Consider the following 23,866-nt stretch of genomic DNA (forward strand, 5'->3'; position numbering starts at 1 on the left):
GCTGTTTTCTAATATAATCTAATCTAACCTAACCTTACCTAGCCTAACGTACAGCGCAAACAAGATATTCTCACAATCACAGCACCGTAACTTTCCAACAGCCAATCAGAGAGCAAGAAATGAAATCGCATTTACAAGTTGACTGGAAAAAGAACCAGCCTTTCTGGCAACGACCCTCTGTTGCCGTGCTTATCTAACGATTCTGCGCTGTGATTGCACACCGGTTCCTAGCTTGACTCTGTTATTTATACTCACTTCAACACGGAGTGACAAAAGGAGAAGTGAAATGGATTAGAGCAGGGGAGTGGAGTAGCGATCGGGCCATTAGCACTGCAATGATACAATTTCTCCTACTTCACCCTATTTCGTCGTTATCTTAAACTTGATGGGTAAAATAGTACTGATTTCACACTGCAAACAGGGTGCGAAATCATTGGGCGACGTCCCCGCCCCCTTTACTAACGACCCTGTCCTAAAAATGCCCCCAAACAGAAATTTTCCATGGTTGGTAGAGTTTTTGTTTTTACAACAAAGATACTCACTTAGTCTTGACTTCAAATACACAGGGTCATTCAGAATTCCCATTACACACTTCTAGGGGTTCTAGAGGGAACTAAGTTTTGATAAGGAACCCATGTCCGGAAACGTACCGTTTTGGTACTACACATATGACAAAATCACATAATTTCACATCTCCCGCTTCACGGTAGGCAACCCACATCTTCAGCAGTGGCGTGGCATGGGCATTTTGGGTGGGAACGCCCAAAGTAAGTATATAATATAGTTGGGGACGCCAATTCCGAAGGAAGGGTCGGCCCTTTTTGCTTAATAATTTAGTTATGGAATTAGTCACCACAGTTATTATTTATTTGTGAAATTATGTGATCTTGTTATCTGTGCAGTACCAAAACAGTACGTTTTCAGACATGGGTTCCTTATCAAAACGTGATCTACTAAGTCCCCTCTACAATCCCTAGAAGTGTATAATAGGAATTCTGAATTACCCTGTATATTATATATATATATTCTTATAGCTATGTTGTTTTTCGCCAGACCCTATGGCTGAGTGGTTAGCACATCGCGCTGCGACGCCAAGGGTTCCGGGTTAGAATCCCGCTCGGGCATGCTTGTTTGTGAATGTCCATTCATCAATTTAATCATTTCATCATTCATCCCCATCTTCGAAAATTAGCCAAGAGGCACAAAACGCGAAGAAAAATCAAATATTATATGTTGTTTTTCTGTGTTCATGCATAAATTAAGATTTTCCTCCCTTTCTCCCCCCCCCCCCAAACACTGTTCAATGATTTCGAACCCTGACTGAGAACGTGGTAGCTTTATACACAATGTTTATTACAATAGTGACTAATTAAACCAATAGGAAATTAAGACTGTAACGGGTATTCAGAATAAAGAAATATGTTTGTGTAAACTTCAAGAGAAGCCTGATTAAGATAATCATCATTGAAATCTTACTTGATGCTACATGTGTGCCTGCCACGTGTACTGAATAAATGTAGTGTTCTGGGCATCAGTCCAGATTGGATTTCTTTTTAATTTTTTTTTTTTGTGCAATTACGTACGAGGTTTGTCTGAAAAGTAACTGGACTGGTGTCACTGACAATTTATTTCTATGCCAAACGGCAAACTACATGGTGTCACCTTCAAAGTAACCCCCCCCCCCCTCCATTCTAACACACTTTTCCATCCTTCTCTGCCACACCTCTATGCACTGCTGATAGGATTCTTCTTGGATGTTCCGCAGTTCCGTCGTTACGGTCCTCTTGATGGCCTCCACGCCTTCAAAACGGGTTCATAATCCCCTTCAGCTTGGGGAATAAAATAATTCAGAGTGGGGCAAGATCAGGGGAATAGGGAGGTTGTTCCAGGACAGCGATAATCCTCATGGCCAGGAACTGCCGAATGCGGAGGGCGTTGTGACTTGGTGCATTGTCCTGATCCAGCAGCCAAGATTTGTCCCTCTACAACTCACATCTCTTCTTGTGCACTTATACAGGATCTCTTTGTAGATTTGTTGATTGATTATCTGGCCCTGCGGCAAGAACTCACTGTGGACGATGCCTCTCACATCGAAAAACGTGATCAGCATGACTTTCACTGACAACTCTGGCGCTTGGATTCTGGGTCGTATTAAAAAATCCATGTCTCATCACCACTTCCTCGCGCCCCTCTTTGAACCTCTTTTGCCACTCAAACACACGTGTGCGTGACATGGTATTATCTCCGTACACTTGCTGAAGCATTTGAAGTCCTTCTGACGGACTTTTCCCCAACCGAACCAGAAATTTCAGGTTGATTCGTTGCTCCATGTTCATGGTTAGTTCCTCAGTTCTCACAGCTGAACGACGTGCAAGCACAAAGGTGTAAACAAAAGCATGTTAAAGAAAATCTAATGGTTGCAGAAAGCTGAGATTACAGTCATATACTACCAAGCTTGATTACATAATACGCTTATCCCTATTTCGCCTATAGCCCACACAACAGACCCAGTCCCGTTACTTTTCAGACAAACCTCGTATGTTCACTTTGCAAGTGAATGGTTTTCACAATAAACCTATCGTCATTGACGTTTCACTTCATGGTATGGGTAAATGAGTTTAATGTTGCCGCAAATTCCACCACAAAGAAGTTGATTGTTGACTACTTTAAAACCTACTAGTGGCTATATTCAGGGCTCGAAATGATTTGATTTGATTTGCTTTATTTTACTTCGCTTTTTGTGCCACTTTTGGCTAATTTGCGAAGATGGGGATGAGTGTTGATATGATGAAATTGATGAATGGACACTCACAAATATCCATGACCAGGCCAGGATTCGAACCCGGGACCCTGAGGGCTCGAAATGGACCGGAACGCCGGTTCGTGAATACCTGGAACCTTCGTGTTCCGTTTCGTCAGAAATGGCAAGGGACCGTTCCAATTCGTTTATTTATTTATATTTTAGATACAGTAGCGTGCAAATTAATTCGAACAAGATGCATACTTTTCCAGGTATACAATAAGCTTAAAATACGTTGTAGTTTTAAGCTTTAGTTTCACATTTTTTAAAATAACTGCACATTCTCTCTCGATAATGCCCTGTACTATGAACAACGATCCATTTTTACTCAATAGTTTATTGTTGAAGACCCGAAGTGGAGGCTATTGTTGAAGTATTTTGTTATCGTCGACAGACGAAGAGTCAGTTGTGTTTTCCAACAGGACCTAGCAAAATGTCATACATCTCGAAAAGTCAATGAGTTCTTTGATAATAACAATGTACAAGTACTCTCCTGGCCAAGAAACTCACCTGACTTAAATCCAATTAAAAACTTATGGTCTATCTGCAAAATAAGAATGTCAAAAGTGGATTGTTCAACCAAGGAGAAAATGTGTTGTGCCCTTGTTAACGTGTGGCACCATGATGAAGAAATTAGAAAAGCATTTGTGCAAATTTAGTGTCGTCCATGCCTAAACGTGTCAATGATGTGATTACAAACAAGGGAGGTCACATAAAGTACTAAGGGTATTTCTAAATACATTTATAGTTATGTATATTGCAGCAATTGCATTAAATGACAAAATGTGTATCTTGTTCGGATTAATTTGCACGCTATTGTATTTCACTACATTTTCCTTTTCAGGGCGAACTAATTGTTAATACTCTTTAATAGTACGTAAGTTTCCCTTTACATGGGAATAAGTGCTTGCTTGCTGCGTGGGGGCTTAGCAGGATATGACGGCGTCTATGTTACCTAAGTTGGAGACAAAAACGGAGCATTCGAACTACATCAAAAACAACATCCCTTTTTTCTTGAATTTCCCCATTCAGTGATCTTCTGTCGTCCTTTGTTCTTTGCCCCGATTAACCCATGAATAAAATTTCAAGTAAGTAAAACAATAAAACCAATCCTTGATCACAAAATAACAATTTGAAAATATCTTCACTTGCACAAATTGATTTTTAATAAGTATTATTCTAAAACAAAGTGTTGAGGATATGTACACTTATTTTTTTTTCCTCTTTGGGGAACGAGCAGAGTACCATTCACGTTTCCTGTCTGTCTAAATCTTAGAAAGAAGATTGATTGAGTTGGTGTTTTAAGTCCACTTTATGCGCAGTAAGGCTAATTGGGACTGGACCTACAGTTTATGTGCCTTCACCAGTTATCGAACCCGGGACCCCTTGATTTCAAGGCAACGACGCTACCACTGCGCCATCGGGGAGGAACTTTAATAAGAATAAAATTTCAGAAGCTTCTTGATTGATTTTGTTTATTTTACTTCGCTTTTGTGCCACTTTTGGATTTCTGATTTGATTTGTTGTTTTAAGTCTACTTTATGCACAGAAAGGCTTATCGGGGCTGTACCTACAGTTTAAAGTGGGATCAGAACCACTATGTGCCTCCATCGGGTATCGAACCCGGGACCCCTTGATTACAAGGCGACAACGCTACCACTGCCACATCGGGGAGGCCCCACTTTTGGATAATCGCCAAGATGATGATAATATGATGAAATTGATGAAGGGACACCCACAAAGAGCACCTATGCTCAGTCCAGGAATCGACCCGGGACCCCTGGTGTATAGTAGCACCCTGTGCTAACCACTCCGCTAAAGCCAATGTATTGTCAAATGTATTTTGAGTTATTTGACGCTTATGTAAATATTTTAAAATAAACTAGTCGTTAATCTAGTCGCTGTAATCAGACAAAAAAATATGTCAACCAAAGCACGGACAAGTGAAAGTAAACGAAACTAAAGCGTTCCATTTCGTGAAAATTTCCATCTCGAGCCCTGACTATATTAATTTTTTCATATCAACCCAACGTATTAAATTGATTTCTCCTTCAAACTTTTAAAAATCGTTATCTTTAATATTTATTTATTTATTCAAATTTCAGATACAGCACTTGTAAGGCCATTTTACACTGAAAATTCTAATAAATCAACAAGAACAAGTCAAGATGGTTTTAGGGATACATATAAACAGATAAGACATAAACAAGGAAACAAACAAAGGATTTACATATTCGTTCTTAGAGATGATCGGAAAATACTTTCAGGGGCAAAAATGTCGATGTCTGTGGGTAGTTTATTATAGAACTGTGGCAGCCTGTGGATCAGAGTGTGCTGTATAAGGGAAAGCCTAGCGGTAAAGTTGTGGAACAATTCAGCGTTTCGGGTCGATCGAGAGGGAACTCTGAAATTGAATTCTGTAAGTAGAAGTTCAGATCTTAATTTTCCATTGATGATTTTATGGAAAAATTTCATATCGGCCATATCGCGTCAGGTCTGCAGTAACTGGATGTTCAAAGTAGTGAGGATGTCAGGTATCTGAAGATGCCGCAGAGAAGGTATTCTATGACGAACAATGACGGTAAAGAAGCTGAGGACGGAATCCATGCTAGAAAGATTTGTATTGGAAGCCATGGCCCAGACTGGAGAACAGTATTCGAGAATCAGAGAAATGAATGACTTGAAAAACAGGCTAAGAGAAGTTGGAGTATCAATTTCAGTGAATCTGTAGAGGAGGCCAGAGGCGCATTGCACTTTTAGTTGTAGCTGCGATGTGTTCCTTAAAGTTCAGTTTTTCATCTATGATAACACCTAGATCTTTTTGGGATGCACGTGTGGTAATATAATTGTTTTCAAGAACATAATGACATAATAACATATTCGTTATTATTATTAGTGTATGTAGCCGTTGGTTGTCTAATCTGCTCTTTTTTCTGAAATATTAGGAACGTGTGCAACTGGAACTTACTTCCCACATATAATTCGTACAAATTATTATTTTCTGAGATTTCAAAAGATGAAAATTAATTTCTCCAAATTTCAAACTTGCGGCCACCCTACTTTCCAGTATTCTAAACGTCTTTCTCATCCTCCTGTACAACTTGTAAAAGTGATTACAGTCGAAACTCGGATCTTACATCAAACATGGCCAAGTCTTCTACAGACCACAGCAATTACAGGGAATATCAGGTAAAGTTTATCGCTTTCCTGATGCAAGCACAATATAATACAATCGCTCGAATTAAAGAAACAAATATTTTAGTGTTAAAAACATTTCATGAAGGTAAGCTTGAATCGTAATCAATCAGCAAAAGTAAAGCTCCAACCTGTTCAAGCATTGCGCCAACCTAAACAGGAACAGGAAACATAGAATATACAGAAAGACCTGTGGAAAGGGAAGGGTTAAGTAACTATTGCTCGGGTGATAGAGGAATATATAACCTATTACAAGGAGAAACCCCCCTGCCTATTTCATTCCCAGGTATTCTGGAGAGCATGCGATTATACCGTCGAATATGTGACTTTTTTAAATAGCTATTTGTAATTTCACAGCAGCTTCCCTATATTTCATTCATAAGTCTATGACAATGCTCAAATTTCATGATGAGAATTGTAACTCGCGATACTTAAAAATTATTGTTTTAAAGCTTATTTGTAGGAGTTTATAACAATTATAATTTATTTTCCAAAATATGTAACTGGTAATTATCCATACTCGTTTTACATGTGTACCAAGATAAATATTATTTGCTGCTAACAGTGTCTTAGTCTTCTTTCGTTTTGACTCATCTACATTATCTAAAGTTTAAGCAACACATTTTAACTATAGATGTAAGTGTAAATCTGCTAATTTCGGTGATATAGTGTTTTAGAACTTAAAACCTTCGCCATGCAAGGTTTTGGGTGCGCGACAATTATTTGCAATGGAGTTGTTGAGTAAGTTTGCAGCCATAATTTTTTGTGAAATGTATTGGAAAAGAAAGATATTAGGCTAAAACATTGAAGATCAGAAATTACTATAACAATGCAAATAGTGCTTGCATGATTTTCCCCAATACAGAAGCTAAACGAAACGAAAAATAAAATACCTCTTCCCTCCGCCGCTATAGGCATTCTCCGAATAGTTGCTGCCATCTGTTGACTGTAATCTCTCGGAAGGCGCACGTACTCCGATTTTCAGTTTCCCATTGCGTTCTCTTGCTTCCAGGAACGTTCAACTTAGGAGTTCAAGTTCGACAGAACACCCAACTTTTATTTTGTGGCTGTGTGCGATCTTATCGGTTGTAAACCTTTGTTATAACATGCGCTACACTAAATGTGAAAGGTAGATTAATTTCGAAAATGTGCTTTGGAATGAGATTGTTATTCCTAAATAGTTTCATGCCATTGTTAATACGACAATAATTATTTGATTTAATTTTTGTTATTTAGTGTCGCTTTCTGCCACCTGTAGCTAATCACGACGACAAGAATAACATAAGTGATGACATCATGAAATTGATGAAGGAACACTCACAAAGAACACTCATGTGCAGACCGGGATAAAAAACCAGGGATCCTGGTGTCGTAGCACGCTAAGCTAACCCCTTCGCCACGGAGGGCGGCTTAAGAACAGCAATGTTAATCAGTGAGCATAATTTGCAATATTGTATAACGGTGTCGTGTATATAACAGATCATCTAGTTTTCACGTAATAATGTTTGACATAGATAAAATTATGCTTTCGTAGCTGAGATAATAATCTGTAAATAAAATAAATACAATATATATATATGCATGAACTGGTCTTTATACAGGAATATGCCACAGTATTTTTAGTTGTCTTTATGATTCACTTTGCATGATCATTGTCTAAGTTATTGTAATACACCTTTCCTCCAATGCATTTTCAAATATTACACTTCTTAAATTAACGGTGCATTTCTTGATAACACACTCCCTTGGAAAAGTATGTATTTCACACAGAAAATAGCCTCGATGCTTGATGCCAATTTTTCTTCCAAAAAGAAAATGGACACGTACTTGAAGGGACATTTACAAATATCATCCCGGAGAAGTTAACACAGCACATTTCGACGCCAAGAGTTCCGGGTTCGAATCCCGTCCTGGCCATGGGCGTTCCTTGTGAGTGTTTCTTCATCAATTTCATCATATCATCACTCATCGCGATTAGCCAAAATTTGGCAAAAATACGATGTAAAATAAACCAAATCAATCAACCAAATCCATATATCGGAGTCGAACCCGGAACATAGGCATCGAGATTAAAAGTCGATAGCTTAACGTTCTCGGCCTCAAGCTGGACACGTAGTTGCATCAGCATGATCACACCTCTCGCCAAAAAAACTTGATGTAGTGAACAGTATCTGGGTTCAGTATATCTTTTTAACTGCGGTATTTGGTTGGTAGTGCATAATTATCCGTAGACAAATGACTGATTCTCCGAGAACATAGTGGCGGAATAGTTATTACCAGGGCCCGGATTTTGATGACATTTCATCTTTTAACTGGTGCAACGTAGACGTTGCTAACTAGCTAGTACAGAAATCCTGAAGACCCTCCTCAGGTTGAAGAAATGTAATTTTTTTGGTCTTTTTTTTTTTTTTTAATATTGTGCCATTGCATGCTGAAATATGAGAAGTTCAACAATTTCTGTTTTGTCTGAATGTTATCTTGCGGTAATTACTCTGTGTTTAACTACCAGCGCAACAAAGCCTGACTGAAAATCCCGAATTGCAACATTATCGAGTTTCACAGTCCGTACAACACACCAAGGTGAAGAAGCAATTGTTAAATTGTCTGTCTTGGAATATGTATACTATTTTCAATAGACCGTGTTAAAAATGTAAACATAAACATTGGTGAGGTCTTGCCCGGTCCCCCCGGAACTTCCGGTTTAGGTCAGTCCCCTTTGTTGCCAGTGCAGATTCACCGGCATACGAAGGAAGAAATGAGCGCTTGTTTTCATCAGTTGTGCGACGATAGTCAAGAAAGGTATTTGTTAAAGTTCTACTATGAAGGAGTGGACGTCTAGAAGCCGTCGAATGATCAACTGCAGTGCAAATTATTAAAATATGACGTGTCTTTGTGGCTGCCAGCTGTATAGCACACTACGTAGGGGAGAGCGGGGTCAATTGTAACAATTTTGACAAAGGATGCATTTTTTATGAAACTATTTATCTTTGCAGCGTGAAAATCGGCATGGAAACACTACAATATGTTGTTATTGATATTATGCAGTCACGATCCCGCCATATATAATATGCTAATCATAATTAATGTTTTAAAAATGTGTGGCAAATGTTACAATTGACCCTTGCTCGGGGGCAAATGTAACACACTACAGGGGCAAATGTAACATACTAACATTTACCAGAAATACAATTCATTTTTTTGCTGGAAATAACATGTAGCCTTACACAATGATTAAGAATTAGCTAACTGTGTTTTCGTTAATAAGTTGGCTAATCGAACCATACCAGGTCCCAAACACTGTTTCTAACAAAGATATATCTGATCATTCTTACTGACAGTTATGACAAATATAAAAGCTGTCTCCTTTGGTGCATTTCTCATGTGACCAGTTGTCACAAGTTAAGCACTGCACCCATTGCTCACCAGATGCACTATTGGACCACTTCTCAAGGCAAACTAAACAAAAACATTCGTCGCCTTCAGAGCTGCTTTCCTGACACTTTCTTGCGCTTCTGCTTGCAGTTCTCTTCTTTTTTGATTGACGACTATCACTTCTGTCGAACAGCCTCTTTTTCCCTTTGCTGTGCCATAAGTAGTTCATTTTCAGGTGTATCTGTCCGTATAGCACTTTTCTTTCTTTTCCTTCGAGGTGCTGATTCTTTAGGTTCTCCATGAGGCAGAGGTCGAATGTCAGCCGCCGGAGAAACAGCTGTTGAGGTGGACGGAAGAGGTTTATTGCAAGGGTTGCATTGCTCTTTGTTCTGGGTACAACTAGTTTCTTCCAAGTTACTTGATTATCCTGTTTCATTAACTTCATTCTCATCATTAGTAGGTGTGGTTTATAACTCATTACAGGATTCCCTTTTTCTTGTCTCTTCTTAACAAAACGGGTCAATGTCACATGACAAATAATATGCGCTTTTGCTGCGTGTCGGATGGAAACATTGCTTTTCAAAACTAACTTTGTAGCTTCTTCCATCTTATCTTGTGAAGGGCTTCGTTCGGTATTTCTTTTTCTGTCTCTCACCATTCTGAAACATACAGATGGTTGAACAATGTTTTTTATTACAATGCAAGTGAATATTTTTCATAAGAAACGCATAAGGGGCAATTGTAACAGTGTTACAACTGCCCCGGTTACATTTGTTACATTTGCCCAATCCTGACGCCATATTGTTTGCTGGCTTGCAGCTACTAACCCCGACACCAGAAATTGATCACAACTATCTTAACAAATGCATCAAATATTGTGTATTGCGATGATATATACAAACCTTGATCAGACGACATCGCGAAATCACTATTAAACAATAAAAAGGAACCTTATGTTTTTACTTACGTGTTGAAAATTTGAAAAACTCCCAATAATAGCCGGAACAATCGCTACGTAAGTACCACAACCATATGAGTCACTCCCAACTGACATCTCCTTTCTACAGGTTTGAATAGTTTTAAAAAATACCTCGCGAGAGCAGCACAGTAGCGATTGTTACATTTGCCCCGTGTTACAATTGACCCCGCTCTCCCCTACATACACGTATCAAATGTACACGCACGACGAACGTTTAGGTATTCAATTATTTTGTAAATGGAAAAGTGAGGGAAAGATAATTCTATAATACTAGTGATATTATTATATTATAAAGTATGCTTAAGTGAATCTTTGCCAACAAATCTGCAGAAGTAATGAGACACAACAAATGCTAGTAAACGTCGCCTTTCCGCAAGAGGGATTTAGAGAAAACCTATGATATGGCATGCCACTTTCACTTACACGAATTTACTTTAAGCAACAAGGGAGTTTTCAGACTGAAGCGACAAGCAGGGGCGCCGACTTGTCAAAATTATTGGGGGGGCTCTGAACACTGAAACAAATTAATAAATGACTCACTCCCTCTCTTTTTTAAGTTTTGGCCTCAGTGTTCGGAATCTCGTAAAAGCCCATGAATTCCTCAAAAATATTAAAATTTTCATTTACAGTTCGAATGCGAAGTGTCAATTGTTCACGGATGGATATGTCACAAGTTTCGTCAACCATAATAGCAAAATATTCCCGACTTTTAATATCTGCTACCACGGAGCGCAAAACAGATCTCCCTAATATATCAATGATCTCGTTCTGAATGTCATGTGAGAGCCATTTGTAGCCCGAACGCCCCATCCACTACCCTAGTTCATGCACATCTTCTTTCGAAACTCTTTTTAGTAAAAATGTTAACAATACTCATAATTATATACTTAGTATATAGTAATAAGTCATGTGTTTTGCTGTCTCTGGTTATAGTCCTCCCAAAGTAGATGGTTTAGGGTCTCAGCCCCCCCAAAGTTGATTATTTCAAATGTGTATTTAAAGTTAAGTTAATGTGGCACAATTCAGAGTAAACTTTACAAGAGAAGATCAATAATATATTAGATTCTCTTAAGCAAAATTATTTGGGGTTCTCTGCCCCCAAATCGATAACATTGGGGGGGGCTCGAGCCCCCCCAAGCCCCATGGAGTCGGCGCCTATGGCGACAAGCGATATCGGGATTTCGCACAGAAGCATTCGATCTAAAGCAAACCATTTACCAGTCACGCTTGCGCAAATAACACGCCTTGGCAACACAATGCACGGTATTGATAAAACGGCCCAGTCCGAGCGACATGAAAGCGACAAGCGACACCTGCAATTTGTCGTGTCCCTTTAATTCGGAAGGTGTTGTTTATTTTTTAATATTGGTTTCCAAGAGACACGTATCTTTGCAGTCTGAAAGCTTCCTTTCGAACCAATTCGCCACGAGAAAATGCACGTGTCGCTTGGACTGGACTGTTTTCTCAGTACCATGCATCGTGTCGCCTCGGTCTGTTGTTCTCATATGCGAGGTGAATTGTTTCTTTTAGAGCAAAGGGGCCGTTGCCTATGGCGTCCGGAAGGGGGGACAAGGGGGGCTGTGCCCCTCTGGAAAACAAAAGTCAAACAAAAATTATGTATTTCACACATATAATTTCATTTTAGCCACAATAATGTGTTAATTATTGCACGAACATCATAAATTCAAATTTAAGCAATGTTTTTTAGGGAACAACACTATTTTTGGAGAAAATGTGCCTTGTTCGTCCCCCTGGAAAAAAATACCTTCCTTGCCCCTCCCTTAAAAAAATCCTACGGACGTCCATGGCCTTTGCTTGTGGCTTCGGTGTGTAATCTCTGTGCCACTTAAAAGTGAAACCTCAGTGATCAATGACATTTTTCGAACCGAAGCGACACGACAAGCTGTACGTGTCGCTCAGATTCCCAATGGTGTGTATTGTGCCGCCTGAGACTTGATTTGCCATGAGCGGTAAATGCTTATTTATAGACTAAATGGGCCTGTGTCGCTTGTCACTACGGTATGAACCACTGCTGTCGCGTGTCGCTTCGGTTTGAAACCTCACTAAGACGCATGCTTTTCACCACAACACAATACGCAGATAAACGATCAACATGCTTGCAACAAAATGCAAGTCGTCCTTTCCGGGTACCCAATCCTTTCTCGTTCTGCTTGTATCAACAGGTTTCGTCTCTCTACGTCCTTCGGAAATCTACGAAGAGATACTTGACTCAATAAATTTGGTTTACGATCGAACTGTGCAACCATATACTACACAGCTGACACCCTATTTCCTTGTAAAAGAATCTCCACTTTGCCCTTTCATATTAACGTCGTAAGCGTAACCGGATGTTCGAGGGGGACCAGACGAGTGCGCATGCTCCGCAGTAGCTCCGCCTTTAACACCGTCTATAAGCAGATTTAGTTTTGTACGAATTTTTGGGTCATTTTACAGGATTTTTGTTGTCATTTTAAAGGTCATTTTTCAAAGATTTGTAGATCATCAAAATCCGGGCCCTGGTACTATTTAATTTAAGCCTATCATATACGCAACCTAAATATACGCTTGGGCTAAATAATCAAACTTGCAGGTAGCAGGTATATTCCACGCATCTTCGTTCCGCCGCCCGTCTTGCCTCCAGGGCGCCTGCTACCCCGTTGTGCTCCAACGTTGAGTGTTTCTGGATTAGGTAGCTCACAGTGCCAGATATGGTGAGCTTTTCTTGTCAACAGTCGGGGAAAATTGGTAAATTTCAAGCATTGTGAAGACTTTATGAACGAAAAAAGCTGCTTTGTAAAATAAGTATATTGAAATGTAGTGTTTTATTGTGCAGAAAAGAAAAGAAATTGACAATTTTCCGTTTTCGGTTGGGAGTTCGTGTGCTCCGTGAACCCCCTTCAGGTGACGCCTCTGGAAACCACAGTTTAGAACCAAAATTGGACTTTGCGGAAAAAATTGCGGGGGTTGATGAAATTTTGGGAAGTGCTGTTCAATATATCACTGCGAGAAAACCTAACAAATGAATAAATAAAAGTGAGCAACGAACACTTAAAATGTGAGTATTTTCCGATAAGAAGAAATAAACGTGTAATAATTTCATTTCACAGTTACCGTCTCCATAAATGGATGAACTCTTGGGGACATAGATTCAATTAACGTGCCCTAATTTTGCTCCTCTGTAACAGTGACATGTTAAGTTATGTGTCATTGTCTTAAGTAAGTACAGTGTAATACGTACTAAAATCATAACTAACCTAAGTCAGTAAATTTCGGATAAAATGGGGTAAAATTCACTTTGAACTGTCACTTTGTGATGGTTTACAATTTTTAAAGGCATCGCCAGGCCCATAATCGTATATTTTGTCCCTTTATGTACTGCTGCATTCTTACTTTACGTGTTGAAATAAATCTGGTTTTTACTTGGGAATGTACGTGTTGTAATGATTGTTATAAATCAGACCATTCACAACCATGGCCGTAGGCAGGAAAAAAAATTCGGGGGGGGGGGGTCATTCATAATTGTTCCCATGGGCGTCGCCAGAAATTTGAATAATAGAAATAATGGTAAATTTCTCGTATAGGACAAACGGCTGAAATTTGCTAGTTCATTTAATTTGAATATTCGTACTTACGTATTCTGCATTGAGAAACATTGCTGAAGGTGGCATTTCGCTTATTTCACGGAAATAAGCTCTATTTGCGACATATCGAGTAAGTTTTCTTCGTTTCTTTTTGCCTTCGGTAACACGCAAAATGGCGGTCACAGTTTCACTATCGTACTCGGCATGCAGTGTTTCCACCCCACTGCACCCAAAAATACCTATGTAGCCCCACAAACCATTGACGCATAGCCCCACGAACCATTCATACATAGCCCCACGAACCATTTCCGGTAAGGTTAGGTTAGGTAGGGTCCCTATAGGTTACAATAGTGAAAAATTGGTTTCGAAAAAAAATATGCGTAGCCCCACACACCATTCTCGCATAGCCCCACAAACCATTGACGCATAGCCCCACGAACCATTGACACATAGCCCCACGAACCATTGATACATAGCCCCACAAACCATTTGCGGAAACTTACCTTCTTCAGTTACAAAAACACGTGTTTGGAAACACTGACCGGGATTACGTCATCAGAGACAGGCTACATCCACCTGGAAGTAAATGGATGCAAGAGCTTTCGTGCATCGGTCACACATTTATATCGAAAAATAGATGATTTATCGGCAAAATTCAATGAACGATTCGAGAAAACACTCTCCGAACTTCCACAAGTCTAAATAAACTGCATTCGGTAAGTAATTTCTCCTGTAAATTTGAAGAAATCCGTTTGTCCGATACGAGAAATTTACCGAAATAATAACAATAATTGAATTGGGTAACATTATCGTATGAAGGAAACGGATTCCTTCAAATTTACAGGAGAAAGTACTTACGGAAATCATTTTCTTTAGCATTGTGGAGGTTCCTGAACGTAGATTTGATCCATTTTAATGTGAATGCGTGTTGTTTTCTGCGAAAATCTTCGTCCAACACGCTGTTTCTGCTCCCCCCATTTGCTTTCTGCACGAGAGTGCAATGTTCCATGTGTTAAGATGATGTAACCCCGTAGCCAGTGTTTCAGCCTCGCCGTGTTTTCACTAGAACACGACGTGTCGAGTATTTTTTTTTTTTTAACTATGCTTGCCTAACCTAACTTAACCTAACCTTACGGAAAATGGTTTTTGGGGCTAACGTCAATGGTTTTTGGGGCTAACGTCAATGGTTTGTGGGGCTAACGATAATGGTTTGTGAGGCTAACGTGAATGGTTTGCAACGTATTAGCATAATTTCAAATCCGGGCACGAAAGTAGATATTTTCCAGTGAACGAGGTTGCAACACTGCATAAATCGACAAAACACTCTCAGAACGCCCCCTAAACCAGTACGCTATCACGGCCATAATGTGTTACAGATTCGAAACAACAAGTAACAGTAAGTACTCATAAGTCTAAGAAATAGACATTGATATGCATTATTTCACTTTAGGAAATGTTCCACATTCGAAAGTAACATTTTAGCAATGTATAGAAGTCCGAAATATATGATTGGTAGGTGTTTCCTTCATACGATAATAGTACCACACAAAATTTGAACCTTCCTGTTTTGATTTTTTAAAAAAAGTTATAAATGTTGAAATAAACACCTTCAGAATTACCTTATGTAAGCATGTGCGCTTTCCATGCACAATTTATTTTCCAATGACAAGCGACTGTAAGTATCTTAGACTAGTGGAAATTAATGTAGAAGTAAATCAGAAGCTTAGTAGAATGCATTTAGGGACTTTATTTTCATGCTAAGAGAACAAAACCTGGCCTGCCTAACCTAACTACGAAAGCATATATTGAACAAAATCTTAGTTATTGCTAAAACTCCGGGGTATGTGTTAACACAAGTAAATAGAAATCAAATCATGTTAAAATTACATCCGTAGCATGATGAAATCACAATAAAACAAAAGGAACTTGGGCCGTGTCATGTCCACTTTTGTCACTAACACATACCCAGTGATCAGAACGCTACATTTTATAAGTAGCTTCGCTACAACTACAGCTACTCTTCCAAAATGTAGTTTCGCTACAACTACAGCTACTCTTCCAAAATGTAGTTTTGCTACTCGCTACTTTGCTACTTTTGCGCTACTTCTGTATTAAAAACTTAACCAACTATATGGCTATTCAAAAGAAGCCCTAGTATGATAGTTGTACGTACTGAAAAATAGATTCTGTTATTTATTACCATGATTCCCTTCATTCTATAATTTTTATAGCAGTGTTACTTCAGTTAATACATATTTTTAATAAAGTGTTTGAGAATAAAATACCTTTGTAAGTGGCATATCAATTCAAAAAACTATTTCTTACACGTATCGGTGATGTTCTTATTGTCATTTGAAAGAAATATTTATGTGATAGATTTCTTTTTAAAATTAATTGGAAGAATATCACATGTATCGAAATTAACTAGAATATGTTGCACAAAATGGAAATAAGATAAACATGTGATATTTAGCAATTTAATCTTCTTAACTTAAACATAATGTTATTTGGGGGATGGCGGATATTTGCTCGAACCTTGAGGATAGCTGGGAGATGCTTCTAATGGTATAAATGAGAAACAGTTGGAACAATGCTTTATGTAAGCTTTTCTGTTGGAAATGCTTCCCCGAAGACACAGTGGAAATTGTAATTGTCACCTTGTATTCAAAGGGCCCCAGGTTCGATACCCGGCAAGGGCACATGGTGGTTCATATCAGTCTCGATCAGCTGATTTGTGCATAAAGTGGACTCAAAACAAACACTAGGAAAGACTTCTATAGATCGACCACAAGGATAAAAACCTTGGATGAAAAGTCCCCGTGCAGCTTTCCCTTCTTCCTTTCAACACGGGCCATAAGGAAGCATGGTCCTCTCTCCCCATCCCCTCCTCGCCGAAGTACGGTGCACAGGAGTCGCCTCGCCAAAGTACGGTGCACAGGAATCGCGGGTCTGCACAGGTTGTTTTGCTTGTGGTTCCACTATAATTGGGAAGATGGGATCATCCTGCTCCTCCTTTCCCCACTCTGCTAATCATTCTTTCCCATTCTCAAAATTAGCCAAAAGTGGCAGAAAACGGCCATAGATAAGAAAATAACTAAATAAATAATGCATCCTCATTGCCATGATTAGAAAAAGTTACAGAAAAGGGACGCAAAAGTAGGAAAAATACATAAATTTGAAAAGTGTGTATTTTAACAAAAAAATGTAATTTCTGCAGGAAAGTCAATAACTTGTACGTTCTTTTACAATATGATAAAATATATTGAGGAAACTGATATGTAAACCCAAGTGTTCTAAACATATTGTAATTTTGAAATTTGCGAACAATCATTATGACCAAAATAATTGTAATTCCAGAAACACTATCGTTCTTGTAACAATAATTTCTTGCCATTGTGATCCTATACACTGACAATGATCAATGCTGTTAACGAACTGAATCGTTGATTGCTGGCACTATTGCTTTTTCAGATTAGTAGAAAATGGATCGCCCGTTCTTGCACTGTAAATTGGGTTTTACACAGTAAATATCGATATTTTGCTGTCTGTTACGCCATCGATATCCACAGGATTTGTTTCAGGGGTGGCATAAACGGGGCATTTTTTCCTCGCGGTGTAGCAAATGAGGCATGATTCTCCCCAAAATAGCGATGCAGCTAAAATAAATGGCTATTAGCCGGAATATATTCATATATGCCAGTTAGTTATCTGGATATTAGAATTATGCAGATGCTAATGAAATAAATTATGCAAATATTTATAATCTGCGATATAAAGATATTTATAATCTAGATTATCTGTATTTGCATGTAATGGACTTTGTCTTTTTGAGTCTTTTGCAAAAGTAAGCAATATTGTCATTTATTTTTGACGCCTTTGTCACATTCAAAAATTTCCTCAAAATGCTGAGAAAAATGTAGCTGTAGCGAAATTTTCGCTATAACTACAGGAATTTTGTAGCTTCGCTACCGCTACAACTACAATTTAAAAAATGTAGCGCAGCGACAGCTACCGCTACAAATTTTGTAGCTAGCTACAGTAGCGACGCTACAAGTAGCGCGCTACTTCCGACCACTGCACATATCTACATGTCTCCCCACTCCTCACTAACCCACTTCCGCATAGCATCTGAATCTGCTGTGTGCTCTGTCTTTCTACACTTTGATAAGAAGCATACCTATTACAGCTCTGTAAATTTAATGTTATTTCTGGTGTTAGTAAATAAATTACAAATCTTGTTTATTTTCAGGTTGGGCATGGAAAACGAGAACTGTTTATAGAATTCTGTATTGAATCCAGGACATGTAAGTGAATGCGTTGTTGTATTTATAGTATTTTGGCAACTGAGATGTTTATTCACTTAGTCAAACTCTACCATTATTCACAGAATAGGGGGTAATTCATATTATTGAATGATCTAAAATTTCACATCTCTAATATATTAAACAAACTATTTTACTGAATCTCAAGAAATCAGTTAGATGTAAAATTAAGTTGGAAACAATGTGGATTGATTTCAATCAGGTTGATTTAAAACAAAACTGAAAAAAAAATCACTGTTTTATATCGCTTTGAAAAAAATAATTTATAGAATAATGTACATAAGGATTTTGTAGATATCAGAATCACTTTTGGTGAAAGTACATTAATCTCATAATCAATTAATGGTGTTTATTAGGCTCTAAGAAAGGAAACGAAATATATGTACTAATGGGTTGAACCTCATACGAAAGGGAATGTAATGTGTAAACTGTAAACACATTTAAATTTCTCTTGATTAAAAATTCAATAGTTTTTATAGGCAGAAATAGGAAACATTTTGTGTAGTATAATATACGTAATACTAATCATGTTAAATAGTAAATAGTGTCATTATCAGTGGCAGCCAGCAGTGTGATGGGTAGTGCCAATGTGATCAAGAAATCAAAAAAAATCTTTGCTAGTGAGGATGAGTGGTGATCAGGTGGATGAAGGGACAACCACAAACACACAGAGAGGACAGAACACAAAACCCTACAGAGGATTATCCTGACTACAAGTTCAGGCCCCAGAGCCTTGATCCTGCATTATGAAGACATCAAGCTATGATTCCTGGGGTTCCGAGTTCAAATCCCAACCTAGGCATGGGTGTTCTTTGTGAGTGTCGCTTCGTCAATTTTATCTTATCACTATATCTCTATTATCTTCAGAATTAGCCAAAAAAGGCAGAAAAGCAAAATGAAATAAACCAAATAATTTTTTTTATTGATGTAAAATCTATTACAGTCACCTGGTATAATTATTTACAGCTGTTACGAGCACATAAACACAATTTTATGTAATGTTTCGGGAGAATATATGCTCCCTTCATCAGATATTTATTTTTTGTTTAGTTAATATTTAGTTTAACATTCTCCTGAAGTGTTACAAAATTGTGTCTACATGCTTGTAACATGTTACACGAGAAATAATTCTGCAATGCAAGCAATACATACAAGAAAAATTACACATGGTGTGCACTTTTCATTTTGTTCAAGGAACATTTGCGAAAGAATATAACTTATCCATGTTGGTAGATTTTATAGCAGCTCTTTTATTGGAGCCAGCAAACATTTTACACCAGTCAATTCTTACTAGCAATAGTAGCAAGTAGTAGTAAACTATCTCCATAAGTGTCAATTTGTATATTTTCTCCCCATGCCACATAACACTCGCAACATCATTCTACTATTAAAAATGAGTTATGGATGCCACAAGTGACTCCTCGTGCCACTCTCCTTGGCAGAGTGTCTAGCGTAACATACAAAAAGCCAGAGGTCCCAGGTTCGAGCCGTCTTCAGGCATGAACGCATCATTGTGTTCGTTCTGTCACCGTTTTATCAATTCATCATCGCTATGTGATTAATGCAAGAGGTAGAAAAGTAATCTAAATTAACCAAATTACAAATAATGTTTTATCGTATAAATACTCGTACTGTTTTTATAATACCATATTTAGTCTAATTCAAGGTGCACCTTTTGAGAAAAAAATACTTCCAACCAATTTAGGTGCGCAGTTGTACATACTGGTACTTTTTTAGGACCGTGCAGTATTACATTTGCATTATTGTTACATGTACCATTAATAATATTACCATAATATAATTTTGTTAATGGTGATTTTCATCAATACCAGTAGTTCGTAAAACATTGAGGAAAGAAGTTAATTATTAAATACTTCATTCTGTCCTCCTACATGGCCGTGAGGTATAAGGTGCTGTGCTTTGGACTCTGACTGCAGGATGCCATGGATTCAGTCTCTGGGTTCTCGGCCTGTGCATATGACCAGTGGCAACCCACCACCATGAGGAAATTGGGGAGCTACAAGTGAGTAGCATTACCCAGCCTCTGATATCTCCTATAATGGCTAGGGGTTCAATGGGCTGACCCCACATCACCCCATTACCTGTTGAAGAAATTCACAACACTAGGTAGGATTGTGGGAGGGAGAGATCGTCCTAAGCCCTTCAAGGGCTGTCGAGCCACGGGTTAGTAAATACTCCATTCTACACTATGTTGCCGTTCGTCACTGGACACCCCTCAAAAAGTGCTTGGGATCGTCTGTACACGTCATACAACCTATAAAAGGTGTTGCCGGTTGAGAATACACTCGTACCAGCTACAGCAGTCAATATGGACAGACGACGCGAACTGAGTGAGGTGGAACGATGGATGATCATTGGAGCCCACAGGTTTGGGCATTCGACCCGTGGGATTTCCAACAAATTTCAGATACCCCGGTCGACAGTGAGTGATGTTATCATGAAGTGGAACGAGACGGGGTCATGACATGTCGACCCAGACCCAGTAAACCGAAAATATTAACAGATCGTGTCCGTCGATGCTTGAAACGTGTGGTGAAGTCAAACCGGAAGGCGTCGTTACAGATGGTGGCACAGGAGTTCCGATCGGCTTCCAGTAGTGCAAGTGATCGTACTGTCTGCCGGGAGATCGTCGCACTCCGTTTTCATGGTCGCACAGTAGTTCACAAGCCACATAACACGTGTGTGGGTGGGGCGTATGCCCGGTGAACGCTGTTTACAGGACTGTATCGTACCCACAGTGAAATTCGGCGGAGGTGGCATCATGGTGTGGTCCTGCTTTTCATGGTATGGTCTTAGTCCTTTTGTTTTAGTTGGGGGAAACATGAATCCCGATGCGTACCAAAAAGTTCTGGACAATTCTGCGCTACCAACATTAATTCGGTATTGGCCCATACCTGTTTCAGCACGACAATGCTCCATGTCATATGGCAGGCATTATCAACACTTGGTTCGAGGACACGGGTGTGCAAAAACTTGATTGGCCAGCCCAAAGTCCATATATCAACCCCATTGAACACCTTTGGGGCGACTTGGAGCACCGCTTGAGAGCCAGGCCATGCTGCCCAGAAAACACCACTGAGCTGTTTGCCGCTTTGCAGGAGGAATTGGGCAAGATTCCCATCAACACATATCGCAAATTGGAGGAAACTCTTCCTTGAAGGGTTGCGGACATCATTGCGGCGAAAGGTGGCCCTACACGATATTGATGTGGTGCTGCGACTGAATTCACGTACTGGTATGGGGTGTCCGGTGACGAATGGCAACACAGTGTATATTGTATATTACAGTAATGCGGTGGTATAATCAAATTCAAGATGCCATGAAATCCAAGGCACAGCAAAATTTTCAACATCCCAAACCCGAAAGAAAATAAAAGGTGCATCTTAGATTCAGAGAAATACGATAGTTCATTTTTATTGTTGATTTCTTATTGTTTCAGTTTGGGAACAAAATGTCTGGAAAAACAAGAGAGAGGAGAAATGTGCAGTACGGTGCTGATAAAGTTCTTCCATCCAACTTTAGATCTCAGTGTAAAGGCAACTGTGGCACAATAAATGGTCTTAAACTATGCATGGAGTGCTCAAACAGCAAACATAATACGAATGGCCAACCTCAAGCACAAAAGAGGCAGAGATTTGGCAGCCTTTACGGCCCGGATGATCAATTGTCGAGTGTTCCTCTCTCCCCTCCCTTGAGCGACTCCAGCGACAAGGAGAACAAACCTTCTTCTAGTGAACCATTTGGAAGCCGGACACACTGGAGGAGAAGTAATTCCGACAACTCGTACGACCTGCCCAAAGCATTCGGGTCACGGCAGAATAGACAGTTCGATGACCCTGTTGAACTTGAATCAATTGTTCAAGAATATTTTAGTAAAAAGTTTTTTTTCATCCCACCCTTGCATGGATGGCACCTGCCGGATCCTAGTATGATGTTCCAAGACAAGAAATGGGAGGTGAGTGTTTCCATACTTAAGATAAAAAAGATTAGTGGACAAGAAGATGTCAACGTGCTAAACTGGCATTTCAAAACTAGACTTCACTGTTTAGGTACCATTCAACTAATGCATAACATGTAGATTAGAGTGCTGCAATGAACATTTTTCACTCAAGCTGCAAGTAGTTCGCATGGACGACACTAGATAGTATACAGAATTGATAGCTTATTTTTTTGGATTTTTACACATATATTTCTATGATTTTTACCACATTGAAATTATATTTGATTCTATACACTCGAGTGTTCGAGATTCGAACAAGTATGATCGAGCGAAAGTGGTCTCATGCAGTACTCTAATGTAGGTACAGGAAAAGGCAATTCAATATCAAAAATTCAGATGCCAAAACTATTGTATACAATAACATACTGTGCTTCTCTGTACTGTCTAGGCTACAAAACAAGAAATAAAAGGGTCAGTTCATATCAAATGATCCAGCACAGGTTGCTTGACCATTTTTGTTGTAATAACCCCTAAAGAAGGGTAGTTCAAGACAGGGGTTTTTAAATTATTATGAGACTTCATTTTAAAATGGCAGCCATTTTTTTTTTTTTTTGCATTTCCAACAGTTGCAATAAATTTGATAACTCGTAGAAATCTAGGATAAAAACATTGTTTTCAGTACAATTTATGCCCTGTATTTTTTTTTTACCATCTTTAATGTAAATGACTGAAATGTATGGCCAAAACTGATATTTGCTTTTGAACAAAACTTTATTTATTATTATTATTTTTTTTCATGGAAGAAATGTAATATCAGAGCTATAATATTTTTAGAGGCAGATATGTTTCCAAAGTTGTAGCAGAAAATATTTTAACTCTGTACCTAGTTTTCTCTTTTAGTTACAGCTCTTTGAAAATGCTCGATTTTCATCAAAATTTGAGCCCAAATATCTCTGCTTGGGAAGTTAATAAAAACTTTATATTTACAGCATAAAGAGTACTTTGTGAGGGGTACCTGTGAAACAAAATAGTTTGATATTCAACAGATAACATACAGGTATTGGACAATATAATGGAAACACCTGTGGAAGTCGGAACATCATGTATTAATACGGTGTTGGGCCACCTTTAGCATGCAATACAGCTTGGATTCGGGACGACAATGGTGGTGAGTGGAATTTGAAGCCATTCTTCATGCAGCACAGCCTCCAGCTCAGGTAGAGACGAAGGAGGTGGAAATCGACGCCGAACCCTGGTTTCCAAAACAGCCCACAGAATCTCGATAATATTCATGTCGAACCTCATCAGCATGCTCTGGAAACCACTGTTGAACAGTGCCAGCAGTATGAATAGGGGCATTATCATCCTGGATGATGGCATTCCGGTTTGGAAATAAGGTTTGCACCATTGGGTGGATCTTGTTACCCAAGAGTTCTCTATACACTGCTTATGAGACCCGACCGTGTAATGTGACAAGGGGGGCTGCCGAATACCATGATATAGCACCCCAGACCATAATAGAGCCGCCACCATGTTTGACAGTCGCTCGGTGACAGTCCACATCGTATGCTGCCAAGCGTGTCTGCCATACAAACACGCGTCCAGTAGTGGGGAAGAGGGTAAAGGTTGACATGTTTCCAGTCCTGCAACGTCCAA

The 23,866-nt window shown here is 39.0% G+C and overlaps 1 protein-coding gene across 2 annotated transcripts in view; it reads left to right on the plus strand.

Annotated features, from left to right (window-relative positions):
* The first annotated feature begins 13,303 nt into the window (after positions 1-13,303).
* LOC146005348 (cap-specific mRNA (nucleoside-2'-O-)-methyltransferase 2-like) overlaps positions 13,304-23,866 on the plus strand; it is a 36,988-nt gene continuing 26,425 nt past the window's right edge. The window contains exons 1-3 of one of the 2 annotated variants that reach the window (XM_083144540.1): positions 13,304-13,401; positions 18,177-18,231; positions 21,710-22,225. In XM_083144540.1, coding sequence (XP_083000666.1) covers positions 21,722-22,225 — 504 coding nt within the window. In that variant the 5' untranslated portion in view covers positions 13,304-13,401; positions 18,177-18,231; positions 21,710-21,721. Of the gene's footprint in view, positions 13,402-13,473; positions 13,563-18,176; positions 18,232-21,709; positions 22,226-23,866 lie in introns of those variants that run through there. The other variant, XM_083144539.1, reaches the window with a different exon arrangement.

This window comes from Lepisma saccharinum, chromosome 23 (assembly GCF_977018435.1).
Source record: "Lepisma saccharinum chromosome 23, izLepSacc3.1, whole genome shotgun sequence".
NCBI lineage: Eukaryota > Metazoa > Arthropoda > Insecta > Zygentoma > Lepismatidae > Lepisma > Lepisma saccharinum.